General features: G+C 32.4%; 1 protein-coding gene across 1 annotated transcript; it reads left to right on the forward strand.

Annotated features, from left to right (window-relative positions):
* Nucleotides 1-10,674: 10,674 nt before the first annotated feature.
* On the forward strand, nucleotides 10,675-14,353 carry LOC135671075 (protein IN2-1 homolog B-like). Its single transcript, XM_065178980.1, has 10 exons — nucleotides 10,675-10,827; nucleotides 10,911-10,985; nucleotides 11,082-11,142; nucleotides 11,296-11,382; nucleotides 11,460-11,558; nucleotides 11,642-11,750; nucleotides 11,847-11,923; nucleotides 13,010-13,117; nucleotides 13,954-14,034; nucleotides 14,138-14,353. The coding sequence occupies exons 1-10, from the start codon at nucleotides 10,808-10,810 to the stop codon at nucleotides 14,144-14,146; spliced, it is 726 nt and encodes a 241-aa protein (XP_065035052.1). The 5' UTR covers nucleotides 10,675-10,807; the 3' UTR covers nucleotides 14,147-14,353.
* Nucleotides 14,354-14,628: the final 275 nt, after the last annotated feature.

Consider the following 14,628-nt stretch of genomic DNA (forward strand, 5'->3'; position numbering starts at 1 on the left):
TGATGAGTTACAGGCATTATTACTTCTCAGTTCATTATCAGAAAGTTAGGAGACACTAGTGGTTTCCCTTAGTAATTCTGCGCCAGATGGTGTTATTACTATGAGTCAAGTAACAAGCAGTTTGTTGAATGAGGAGTTGAGAAGAAAGAGTTCAGCAACATCTCAGAATGATTCACAGGCACTTATCTCAGAGAACAGAGGCAGGTCAAAGTCTAGAAGCAGTTCACGCATGAGTAGGAGCAAGTCAAGATCAAGAAAAGATATTGTTTGCTATAATTGTGGTGAGAAAGAACATTACAAGAACCAATGTAAGCAACCTAAGAAAAGCAAGAAAAAGGGAAAAGAAGTGGAGTCTATAAAGTCAAAAGATAATATCACAACTATAGTGTAGGGTGGTGATTATTTGATTTTGTCTCCTTCTGATGATATTTTTTCTTGTGTATGTCAGGATCTTGAGTGGGTGATTGACATAGGTGCTTCTTATCATGCTACACCACGGAGGGAGTTTTTTACTACGTACAGGTATGAAATTTTTGGTGTTGTCAAAATGGCCAACTATGGCACAGTAGACATCATAAGCATGGGTGATATCCATTTAAAGACCAACCTTGGCTGCAAGTTGGTGCTTAAGGATGTGAGACATGTGGTTGACTTGAAGCTGAATTTAATTTCAGTTGGAAGGCTAGATGATGAAGACTATGATAGCAGATTTCATAAAGGGCAATGGAAGCTCAGTAAGGGTTCTCTTATTATAGCTAATAGAAAGAAATGTCATACTTTGTACAGGTTGCAGGCTAAAGCTTATGGTGAGCAGTTAAATGCTACAGAAAAAGACTTCAGCATGGAGTTGTGGCATAGGCGACTGGGACACATGAGCGAGAAGGGGCTGCAAACTCTTTCCAAGAGAGAGGCATTACCAGACCTCAGAGGTATAAATCTGAACCCTTGTATTGATTATTTGGTAGGTAAATAACATAGAGTTTCATTTACTAATCCTGCTTTGTCTAGAAAAATGCATGCCTTAGACCATATTTATACAGATGTATATGGTCCTTTGAGGATAAAAACTCCTGGTGGATTTGTTGATGTTCTTGGTATAAGTGGTGCATTTTATTTTGTCACTTTTATAGATGACTTTTCCAGAAAAGTTTGGGCCTATGCTTTGAAGACTAAAGATCAGGTTATTAATGTCTTCAAAGAGTTTCATGCAAGGGTTGAAAGGGAGATAGAAAGGCAATTGAAATGCATAAGATCAGATAATGATGGTGAGTATACAGGATTATTTAATAATTATTGCAGGTCATATGAAATCCAACATGAGATGACAGTTCCTAGAACACCTCAGCATAATGCAATTGCAGAAAGGATGAACCGCACCATCATGGAAAATATCATATATATGCTTTCACAAGCTAAGCTACCTAAAAGGTTTTAAGATGAGGCTTTAAGGACTGCAGTTGATGTGATCAACTTATCACCATGTACAACCCTATATGGTGATGTTACAGAGCATGTATTATCAGGGAAAGATGTTTCCTACAAGCATTTGAGAGTGTTTGGTTGTCATGCATTTGCATATATTCCAGACAATGAGAGGTCCAAGCTAGATAGTAAGTCTAAAGAATGTATTTTTCTTGGCTACTCACATGATTATTTTAGTTACAGGCTTTGGGATCCAGAAAAGCAAAAGGTGTTTAGAAGTAGAGATGTAGTCTTCTTTGAGGATCAAACTTTTGAAGATTTGAAGAAGAAGCCACCAGCCAATACTTCTGCAGAAAGATTAGCATATTGTGATCCAATTACTCCTCTAGTATATCAGGGTGATGGGGGAGATGTGCAAGAAGATAGTGTAAAGCCTGATGTTGATCTACCTACATGACATATTGAGCAAGAAGAAGTTGGAGAGCAACTTCCCGTAGAACCTCAGTTAAGAAGATCTTCCAGATAACGTCAACCTTCCAAAAGGTATTCTACAAATGAGTATGTGATGCTTACTGATGCAGGTGAATCAGAGAATTATCAGGAAGCAGTTGAAAGTGAGCAGAAAGAGAAGTGGTTAATTGTTATGCAGGAAGAGATGGATGCTTTTCAGAAGAACCACACTTATGATTTGGTGCTATTACCAAATGGAATGAAAGCCTTGAAGAACAAGTGGGTTTTCAGGTTGAAGACTCAAGAATATTGTTCTCAACCAAAGTACAAAGCTAGATTGGTTGTGAAAAACTTTGGTCAAAAGAAAGGTATTGACTTTGAAGAAATTTTTTCTCCTGTTGTTAAAATATCTTCTATTCGTGTTGCTCTTGGTATTGATGCTAGCCAGGACTTGGAGGTTGAGCAGTTAGATATGAAGACAGCTTTCCTTCATGGGGATTTGGAGGAGGAAATTTATATGGAGCAACTAGAAGGCTTCAAAATCAAAGGTAAAAAGAACTTTGTCTACAAATTGAAGAAGAGCTCGTATGGGCTAAAGCAAACTCCAAGACAGTGGTATAGAAAGTTTGATTCATTTATGACAGAAAATGGATACAAAAGAACGGCTTCAGATCATTGTGTATACATCAAATGGTTTAGTGAGGATTTTATTATTCTTTTACTTTATATTGATGACATGCTTATTCTTGGGAAAGATATATCTAAAATTGACAAATTGATGAAGGAGCTGAGTAAGTCTTTTGCAATGAAGGACATGGGGCTAGCAAAGCAAATACTGAGTATGCAGATTTCCCATGATAGGAAAAATAAGAAGATTTGGTTGTCATAGGAGAAATACATTGAGAAGGTATTGGAAAGATTCAGTATGAGCAATGCAAAACCAGTTGGTTCTCCTCTTGCAGGTCACTTTAAGTTGTGCTTAGAACAAAGTCCGTCAAGTGATGAGGAGAAGGAGAAAATGCAAAAGGTTCCTTATGCTTCAGTAGTTAGAAGTTTAATGTATGCAATGGTATGTACGAGGCCAGACATCGCATATGCAGTTGATGTCACTAGCAGATTTCTTGCAAATCCAAGCAAAGAGCACTGGGCAGCAGTGAAGTGGATTTTTAGATATCTTAGAGGGAGCTCTAAGGTTTGTTTAAGCTTTGGAGGTGGACCGCATGTGTTAACAAGTTACATAGATGCAAATATGGCAAGAGATATAGATACGAGGAAGTCTACTTCAGGTTATGTACTTACTTTTACAGGGGGAGCTATATCATGGCAATCTAGGTTGCAAAGGTGTATTGCTATCTCCACCACAGAAGCAGAATATATTACTGCTATAGAGGTATGCAAAGAAATGTTATTGATGAAAGAATTCTTACAAGAATTGGGGCTGAAATAGGAAAATTATGTGGTGCATTGTGACAGCCAAAGTGTCATCCATTTGTGTAAGAACCCAATGTTTCATTCCAAGTCAAACCATATAGATGTCAGATACCACTAGATTCGAAATGTATTTGAAGAGAAGCAGTTGTAGCTTCAGAAAATTCACACAGATGACAACGGAGTAGATATGTTGACAAAGACTTTACCAAAAGAAAGACAGGAGATATGCCGACAGTTGGTCGGCATGGCTTCACATTGAGGAGTCATGAGACAGTCTCCCTTATGGGCTGAAGGGAGAGATTGTTGGGCTGACAGCCCATATTCAGCCCATATGGGCTTTATCAGCCCACAGCCCATACCCCCTCTTAACCTAACCCTAGATCAATATAAGGGGGGTGTGGTGGCTGTGTTTTGGCAAGGAGGTGGCTGCATTTTTTGGGTAGAAAAGGGCAGCAACGTGGTGATCTTCGCAGTAGCAAAGAGGAGAAGAAACAGACAGAAAAATAAGAGAAAGAAATGGAAGAAAACAAGGACAACGTAGAGAGACTGTTCTCAATCATCTAGCAATGTTCTCATATCAAGTTAGGTCAAATCTATAGTAGACTCTTGCTGTGATTACTTGGGGAGGTTTTAGATATCGTGGACAATAACATGATCCTCGTATCCCAATTATTCTCTTGTAATTGTTGCTAGGGTTTAGGGCAAGAGATTGAGATTTGTATATTCATTATTCTCATAATGGATTATCTCTAGTTTATCCTGTGATTTTTACCCTTCACATTGGAGGGGTTTTCCACATATATCTTGGTATTCTATTTGATTGTGATTTCGTTTAATTCCACTGCATATCATGGTCTGCTAGTATTTATTCATATACAAAGGTTATTCCGCTTTATATCCCATCAATAGAAATTATGTAAAAAGAGGCAATCTATCTTGGACTGCTCATCCAACCCAAGATCCTATATTTTTTTTTCAGGTATAAAATTCTATTTTAGCAAAACACTTGTGTTTCTGCTAGGAATAACAATTATTTCAACCCTAAAGACACAGATCATTAACACTAAAACTTGTTTAAAGCTTTGTGGAGAGCACAAAAGAAACATGCATCCCAAGGCTGTCTCTGGAATAATAATGAGATTAGGAATAAATTAAGTAGCATGTCTTCCAGTAGAATTTCCTAATCTCATTAGCTACCATTGATCCAGATAATACATTAAGACACCTAATCACATTAGCTACCACTGATCCCAGATAATACATTTGATCTTGGAAACCAAGCAATGGATCACATTTGATGGTGTTGTGTGTGTGTGTGTTTGGTTCATGAAAACATAAGATTGTTTCTGGAAATGAACTTTTCATTTTTCATTGGTTTCCGGAACAAAAACCAGAGAGACGCAACATCCAGCTCCAGATCTTCAGATTGCTTCCTCAAAGGATAAACCTCAAGTTCTTGGGCATCATTAAAACGAAGATGTGGCCACTAAACTTTTCGTTTTAAAATAAATTACACTAAAAAGATATGCTTTTCTTATATCACCACCAAAAGAAAATGATCAGTCACCTGATTGCTCTTGCAATTTTCTTCTCCATGTCTGCAGTATCCAGCTTTGAGCTCAGTACGAATCGTTCCAACCGAGCCTGCTTCTTCTTTGCTTCCTCATCAGTTCCATTGTGCACCCTAAGTCCAAACCTAATAAATGACAAAGAAATAAGAGAAATTACAGACTTCTAATCTCAGGGAAAGGCTAACAAATATCCAACGTGTCAACCAAAAGCAAGTACCTCTCTGTCCGGGCCTTTCTTTTCTGGTCCTCAAATAATTTATGCACTAAAAGAAGGTTAATAATTGGAAAGTTAATTCTCAGCTAAATATATGATGACCAAAGAGGCATGATAACTAAAAATATGCATACGGTTCTATTTAATTAAATAAAATATATTATAAATTTGATTAAATTTTGATTATAATTTTTAAATCAATAGAAAAGATGTTCAATTATGGTAGGATTATGTAAAAAATGACTTTAATGAGAGAGAATCTTTTAATTACCATCATAGACCCTCTCTACTCTTACGTATAAAAAGATAAGACCTCCTAGAGATAAGTCAACTAGTTATTAAAATTACATATCTCTTTTTAATCTCCATCTCCTAGAGATAAGCTAACTAGTTATTAAAATTATATATCTATTTTTAATCTCCCTTAGTTCCTAATTCATCGCTCATAGCGTTCATATGAAAAATACGAAGAGAAAAGAGTCTAGTTCTCTTTATAGAACAGCACCCCTATAGTTTTTAGATCCAAAAACAATACATGTATAGATCAAATAAAGATTATATGAATTACATCAAAAAATATGCATTATAAATTTGATCTATCATTATTTAATTTTAATTTTTGGTATTAAAATTTTTCATATAACAATAGCATAATCATGATTTGTATACTTATAATTGGTATTATAGTCATATTTTGAAATCAAATACTTTAGATCATAAAAATATATCATATCTATTTTGTATTTAGATATGTTTGTTAGCATCCTTTGCTTGTGAAAAAGTATTATCCAATTTAATTTATGATGCTTGAACAATTCATCTATCTTGTCGATCTGCTTTCCTATGTTGACTATTTTGTTGCTTGGATATAAGGTTTTGATGGACCACTATCGACAGCTTGCTATTAGCGATAGTATTATTGAGGGCAATAACCTTCGATGGTCACTAGCCTAATCACAAACAATGGTATGTAGTGGAAGTGCCTTGGGGTGCAAAGGTTAGTAGTAACCATATGCACGATTGGTCATAGGTAGCTGCAATAGTGTCACTGCCTATGGTGACTATAATAATGTCACTATAGTGGCATTTGCTGGCTATGACTATGCAAGTAAAAGCGTGGGCACAATTGCATGCCACAATGATCGTGAGGGTTCGATGGGTGGCGTGTGTGCACAATCGTGCATGGGCACAATGGTTAGTATAGCACGAGAACTGGTGTGGTCATCAATCGATAGTGTAAGGACAATCGTCGCTTGCAAACCGCCTACGACCATTGTGCTGGACACCAAAGGCTAACAGTTGTGTAAGCAGAGGCGTAGGCATAACTACATGCTGCGATGACTATGGGGAGTCATCGAGTGATGTGTACATGTGGGCATTGTATCACAAGGATGGTGAGGCCACCGATAGACAGTGTAAGAATAGTTATCACTTAAAGTAATAGTCACAAGTAGCGCACAAGTGGTGGCCATAATCAACAATCGCACACTGTGATGGCCTTGCGCAATGACCATGGAAAAGGAAGAAAAGAATTATGGTTTTATTTTTAAAATTATAGTATTACCCTTATAAATCCTTTTAATTTCAATTTATGCCACCCTTTAGAAACTATATATTTTCATTATATATCCTAAGAAAAATTATAGTTTTGCTCCTTAGATATTAAAATTTTTTAACTTGTATCCTCAATTATAAAATTAACTAATTTGATTTATTTTAATCAAATATTTTGAATAGACTTGATCATGATTATATTTTAATTGCTTGGCTAGATTTATATTTGATTAATCAAGTTTTAATCAAATTCAAAAAAGTTAATTTTTGATTAATTTTTTTACTTTAATCAACTTTAATTTTGATGACCATAATTAGGTGGATGGTTGGGCTAAATTTATAAACCTAATTTGGGTAGCCTAATTCTAGACTTGCCCAATTAAATATGATTGATTGGTCTAATTTAGGATTCCATACAAAATTTTTTAAAAATATAAATCATATCTTTTTTACAGTTTTCTAATATGATATAATAATAAAATTTTGTATGTGATCATTAAAAATATAATTATTATTCTTAGATATTTGTTTGGTTATTCATAAAAATATGTTTATAATTATGAAATATTATTTATTTTTTATATAAAGATATTATTTATTTTTATCATAATTATAATTATCATATGCATTTTTCTTTATGCTAATTAATATTCAATAATTATTATGATTATTATTTTATTATTATTCAATTACTTCAACATAATTTAGATTAAATGGTACTTAGTTAATATTATTTGTAACTTATATTTCTAAGTTTTATCTAATTGGTAGTTGTGAAAGTGGCATACGATGGTAGATTTATGAGATTTAAATTATAATAAATATTTTTATTATTTGTATAATATTTTAAAATTTATTTTATATTATTGTATGTCTTGCAATCATTAAAGTGACATAGATCGATAACTTATGAAACTATACTAAAGAATTAGTTCTTAACAATATTAAGAAAATAATATTCATAATGACATATATAATTAGGATACTTAAGAAGAATCTATTTCCAATAATTGTGTGATAGGGATAGAATGATACAGTTTTAGATACACTTATAGTTTAGGATTGTATACTCAAAGATAGCAATACTATTCTATAAAAATGATACTTGTCCTATATAAATAATTTTATATGAACACTAGAAATAAAATAAAAGGTGAAATAAAGATGGTATCAATAATTTAATATTTACTAAAATACTCAAAGTATTAATATTATTTTATTAAAATGATACTTCATTGTATTCTTATAAATATTTCTATATTTTTTGAATTAAATTATTATAAATAGCCTGAGCATATATAATTTATATTGGATGTGTTAAAGTTTGATCAAACTAGTTAAAAGGATCGTAGACATAACTACTAAAAGTTCTATGGAATAAATAATTGATATAAATGATTGAAAAGGTCTAAAATACTCAATATTATATAATTATTAATAATATTTAGACTTCATTACGGTTTATAACTAGCGTAGTAGAATATTTAATGATTAATCTTATTTTATTAATAAGTCATTATCTGATATATTAATGAAAGAACTGACTAAAATTTAGTATGATAGTATTTGAGGAATTCAGGATTATATATATGACTAATAAAGTTATAAACTCAAACATTAGACATAAATGTAATTGAGTCCTTTCTCATATATTTAATTCTTAGTTTTATTTCTTCTTAGTTTAGCTCATTTAAAATTCACTATAATAAAATTAAAGATAAATAAAACTTAAATGAGCTAACTAGTATATGTTTTTAAGAATTAAAATTAAAATAGGAAAGACTCATAATATTTTGGATAATACTCAATGAGTAATAATAAAATAAAGTTGAAGTATAAATTACTAATTTTTTTATTACTATATAAACTTATAAAAAGAAAAACTTCATTGTAGAGTACTTGTTTTGAAACAAGAAAGGATATGTGAAAAGATATTGCATTAATCGCAAGACTTAACTTAAAAAGAAAAGTATAAACTTGACTTTTATATATTTTAAATCAAATATTATAGAGGTTCCTTCTAATACTTGATAGATTAAATCTACTGCTTTAACTCATTTTACTAATGATATAAAAAGATTTTTTATTATAAAAAATTATCTTAAAACAAAAGGGATAGCAATGAGAACTTATAGCCTGTACTTAGAGATGATTCTCTATATGAGTTAGGATATTATCTTTGATAGTAAACTTAATATATTTTATGATTTAATAAAAGTTAGTTCTGGAATTCTATGTGATGATTTGTATAGAATTAATTTGAATTTTGAGTTTACAAAATCATTAGTGACCTTACAATCAAATATTATATTAAAATATTATTTCAATAACGAAAAATCTTTTATATTATGACATAGATGTTTATGACATATCTCCAATGAAAGAATTGAAAGATTAGTAAATGATAATATTTTAGAAAATTTAGACTTTGTTGATTTTGATGTTTACATAGATTGTATTAAGAGAAAATAGACTAAACATACAAAATAAAATACCATAAAATGTGAAGATTTCCTTGAGATTATTCATACTGATATATGTTGACCACTTTAAATTTCATATTTCTATGGAGAAAGATATTTTATTATATTTATATATGACTTATCCATATATGATTATATATATCTAATATATGAAAAGTATCAAGTTATTAGTCCTCTTGAGGTGTGCATAAATGAGATCAACAAATAATTAGATAAAAAATTAAAATTATTAGATCGAATAGGGGTGATAAATTTTATGATATATATGATAATTTCAATCAGAATGTTGATCATTTTATTAGATTTTTAAAAAGGCGAGGTATTTGTACTCAATTTATCTTACCAGGTGTATCATAGTAGAATATTGTTACTAAAAGTAAAATCATACTCTTATGAATATCTTAGAAGCATGATGAACTATTCCTCCCTACTTGAATTCATGTGAGGTGAAGCTATTAGGATAACTATACATATATCTTGAACATGTTTCGATTCAATCAACTCTATTTGAGCTATGGACTAATAGGAATATTTGGGTTTGTCTTGTAGAGATAAGAGTCTTCAATTCATATGAAAAAAAAAATAGATCTAAGAATTATTTTTAAATATTTTATTAATTATCCAAAAAATTCAAGAGATAAAAATTTTATTATCTTAATTATAGTACGAAAATAGTCGAATATGATAATGTAAGATTTCTAAAAATGATGAAATTAATGGGAGTAAAAAATCTTAAAAAATTAATTTTGATATCAAGAATATACATGTTAATACTTCTTTATCATTTCCAATTTGAGAGATTGTTGGTCCTCAAATTATTGAAAGAATTGATGATGATAAATAATAAAATAATATTGATGAACTTCACATGATATTGATGTTGTTATTAATGATCTCCTAGAATAACAACAATCGGTAATTTTTAGATCTCAAAGGAAAAGAAAACTTATGATTTTTTATGATTATATGGTATATTTAAAACATAAAAATTAGAAGATATTTCTTATCATTTTCATAAGTCATGAAAAATAGTAATCCTAAAAAGTGATACGATACAATGAAAGAAAAATTAAAATTGATTAACTAGAATGATATTCGAAAACTCATTAAATTATCTAATAAGTAGAAAAGAGTTAATCTATAATTAACCCGTTTTACATAAGTTGAGTTTGACCTTTTTCTGATAAGGCCGGCCTGTTTCCTGACGGAAGTAAACTCGGATCCGGCCCAAGATTCTATTGAAATATTTGAATTTATGAATGAATCAGGACGACATATAGGGCAGATTCCTCGCCTCCGTTACGCCGCTGGGAGTCGCGGATCTCATCCGAAACGTTGCCGACGGAAGCGCAGCACACCACAGAAACCCGATCCGGTAATTCCACCACATCTCTCTGGTCACTGCTTCGCTCTCTCTTAACGATTCCATAAGCTTCGGAGAATAAAATCGTAAAATCATCTCCCAAACAGATAAATAAAATTATTTACTCCTCTATCAACAAATCAAGATATTAATAATTTTTACGATTAATTCCAATTACAGGAGATAGAAAGTCTAAATTACCCTCACCATTCGATCTTAATCCCTACCAGTCTCTACTTACCTCACTCTGTCCTCGTATCGAGGGAGGTCGAGGTTGAGCTTTACCAACAAAGTTCTTGATACTTCAGAGCCTTTGCCGATGGCGGCAGCTGCAGCTGGGTGAGCATCGAAATCCTATGCATTTCCTTCATGCCCTTGATTCGATTAAGTTTTTGTTGAACAATGGAGTCATGTTGATGCAGTTTCGCGAAGGAGGTACTGCCTCCGAGTCTCGACTCGACCTCGAAGCCACCTGCGATCTTCGACGGCACCACCAGGTAGCCAATCGATCAATCCAGCATTCGATTTGAGGCAAATGTTGTTGTTCGGATCAAAGCTTTTGATTTGCTTTCTTTTCGTATTTGTTCTTGAAGGTTGTATATATCTTATGTATGCCCATATGCGCAACGCACCTGGATTGCTAGGAATTATAAGGTAATCTTCTGTTTCTTTCACTGTTTGGATAGATGCGAGAAGCTTAGGAGTGTCAATTTGACCCTCTCTTTTCAGTTAATTATATATAAATATTAGATTTTTGGGAAGATGTTATACCAAATACATGACAATTTTTTTGTTCTTGAAGAGCAGGGAGTGCAGGAAAAGATTAAATTGGTTCCTATTGATCTGGAAAATAAGCCCGCTTGGTACAAGGAGAAGGTTTATCCCGCAAATAAGGTTTGATTACTTTATGGTGTTATTTGGTGATATGTTTTGTGGAAGTAGTATTAAGGTGGTGAATCGTCGCTTAAAAGGTGCCATCGTTGGAGCATAATAACAAGGTGAAAGGAGAGAGTCTTGATCTGGTGAAGTATATCGACAAATATTTTGAAGGGCCAGCGTTGCTGCCCGATGTAAGTGATTCCTTGATATTTGTCATGAGAGGAATGCCACATCATGTTACAAGCTTGTTTACATTCCATCATGAAAATTACAGGACCCTGCGAAACAGCAGTTTGCAGAGGAGCTGTTGTCTTACAATGATTCCTTTAACAAAGCTATGTACAGTGCAATGCCTTCTAATGCGGATGTTGATGATGATGCTGGTTAGATAAAAACTATCCCCTAACTTCTATCATCTACTTGGGCAAAGAAAATTAAATGCTTAAGCACTGATCTATACAAGACCTGTTTTGTATCAGGTGCTGCCCTCGACAAGTTAGAAGATGCCCTATCAAAATTTGACGATGGGCCATTTTTCCTTGGCCAATTTAGTTTGGTGAGTAACTGCATGTAGTCGATTTTTTTATGTATTATATTGCCTTGCTGTTGTTTATTTATCATCAGAATGGAAGAAAGTTAAGAAAAATCTCAGACTACATATTAATCTTTACTGATTTGCATGTTTTACATGTTGCTAAATCTGTAAATGAGTTTTATATCTCAGCTGATATCTTTTACCATTTACAATTATGGGCTACGTCATAGCTTGAAGTTTTTCAGTCGTGTGCTTTGAACTACATGTTTGGTGAATAACTGACAATGTACAATTTGATTTGTTGCTAACATCTAAAAATTGTAGTAGTAAAAGAATATTATCTGATTACCATATTGTTCTGTCTTAATCCCTAATCTGCCTATTTAAATATCAGTGTCAATTATTATCTTTGTTGATACTTTCCATAACTCATTACTTGTTTGGTTGATTTTCCACCTTTCTAGAGTTTGGAAATCTGTACTTGAGTATTGTTGATTTTTATTTTCACTTCCTCCATAATTTTGGTTTAGTAATTTCATTGTTCCAAAAGAATCCATATAAAACTTAAGTTTGATTTATCTTTCTGGAAATCTTAATAAATATATGTAAAGCGATAATTTTTTTATACTTTGAGAACTCCAATTTGTAGTGTGCATGCTTGACATTGTCACAGAATTAAGTTCCAAAACATGTTCTTATGTGGTTCCTTGACTTACTAGTGCTAAAATTCAGGCACTTCGTCAGCTTGCTAAATTTTAAGTTAGTTACTAAGAATCTAAAACTGTTCATGATTGATGTCTTTAAAAAATACAAAACATTGTTCTACATAAACATATGGAGAGAATTAGACTTGTGATAATATCAAGTTTCGGTAATTGGCATGTGTGACATGTTATTCATTTCATGGTGCTTTAACTGTTATGTTTGGTAATATGTGATACTTTATTTGGGGAGCAAATTTTCATTATTTGCTTGCTTCTTTTCTGAGATTGTATAGGTGATATTTCTGCATCAAGACTTGTAGTGTGTCATGACTAAGTTCTGTCATTTTTATATGGTGATCTTGTTGTTATTCTAATCTTATATTTTTCCTAATGTGTAATTTAGGTTGATATTGCTTATGCTCCATTTATTGAAAGATTCCAGACCTTCTTTGAGGAGGTGAAGAACTATGATATCACCAAAGGAAGGCCTAAGCTGACATTGTGGATTGAGGTAGTTCCATGCTCATATTGATCTTTGAATGCTCTATAATGTGTGATCTTTCTCATCATACCAATTTGTTCGAGGTGGTGTGACAATTCCCTATGGTCAACTACTTGGTTCATTTTGCAATTCTGTAACAAGAAGATTCTTTTACATGCAATAAATCAAACTTCTGATTTAATTAACATGAAACTAGAAGACTATCTGTTTGCAATGTTCATTTGAGAGTTTTTATTTAGTTGGTGTACAAAAGAGAAACTAATACTATGCTTTACTGAATTGTATAACTGTAAATATTAAATTTATAGCCATCTTCAGTAAAATTCTACATCTGCAAGCAATTATTCTCAGGTTTCTGTTTCCTTTTACATAGTTAAGTTTGTTTTTCTTCATTTGTATAACCTCTCATTCCTATCTTACCCTTGTCTGGTAAGCTTGTCACTTGAGATCTATCTTCCTTAAACTGTGTACCCTGTTAAGCCTTTTCTTAGTTTATACCAACTCTACTTGTAGTCTTTGGTGCTCCTGGATGAATTAATTTTACCATTTGACCTAGTCTTGCTATGTATGTACTATATCTTTACATCGAAAGAAAAAAAAGTGTATGCAGAATCATAACATTAGAGCTACTAGATGGTATATGTCTCCTCTCCTATGATAATAAGGTTTTCTTGATAAAGGAAGGTCTAACGCTCCATGAAATATGAAAAGACCCATGAGAATATGACTTCTTGCTTTGTAACATATTTGGTACTCCCATACTAGGATGTAAACAAGTATGCATAATCCAACTCTTTTATACCACCTCCTTATAGATATACTGAACAATTTATTTGTTGTTTTAGGAATTGAATAAGATTGATGCCTACACACATACTAGACGTGATCCTCAGGAGCTGCTGATGAGGACTAAGAAGCGCTTTGGGGTAAAATATTATTATGGTTTCTCACTATGAATTCAGATTCATATGTCGTAGTTCAGTTCAAAAGCTATATGATATTTACACGTCTTTTTCTGTTTGTTTTCAGATTGCGTGAAGAAACCTTCATGCTTCTGTTCTTCAGGTTCTGATATCACTTGTTTCATCTTCTTCGTGCACATTTTGAGGGAAAAAAAAGAGGAACCGTTGGCCTACATTTTCTTCATCTATAATAAGATTAATGCAATGAGATATGTAATGTGGAAGTAAAACATATCTTTCTCCTATTAATTAGAGACATGGAACCGTTTTAAGTTTCTTGCAATGCTTTGCATGTCTACTTGCCTTCCTTTCTTGCGTTTCTGTCGTTCTTCCCCCCAAAGCCAAATGACTCCTTGATATTAAAGGTCATAATTATTGTCCATAAATAGCATGGATTTTATCTGGGAGCTTTCAAGATGGAATAATCTTAGCTTTGATGTCCTTTGGGAATGTGATTCACTAGTAAAATATATAGTATCCGAGTTTCACCAACTAAAACTAACACACCAATAGAAGTATAAATAATATATATACGTTATTCTCACTTAGTGATATGAT

Source organism: Musa acuminata, unplaced genomic scaffold (genome assembly GCF_036884655.1).
Source record: "Musa acuminata AAA Group cultivar baxijiao unplaced genomic scaffold, Cavendish_Baxijiao_AAA HiC_scaffold_1137, whole genome shotgun sequence".
NCBI classification, from domain to species: domain Eukaryota; kingdom Viridiplantae; phylum Streptophyta; class Magnoliopsida; order Zingiberales; family Musaceae; genus Musa; species Musa acuminata.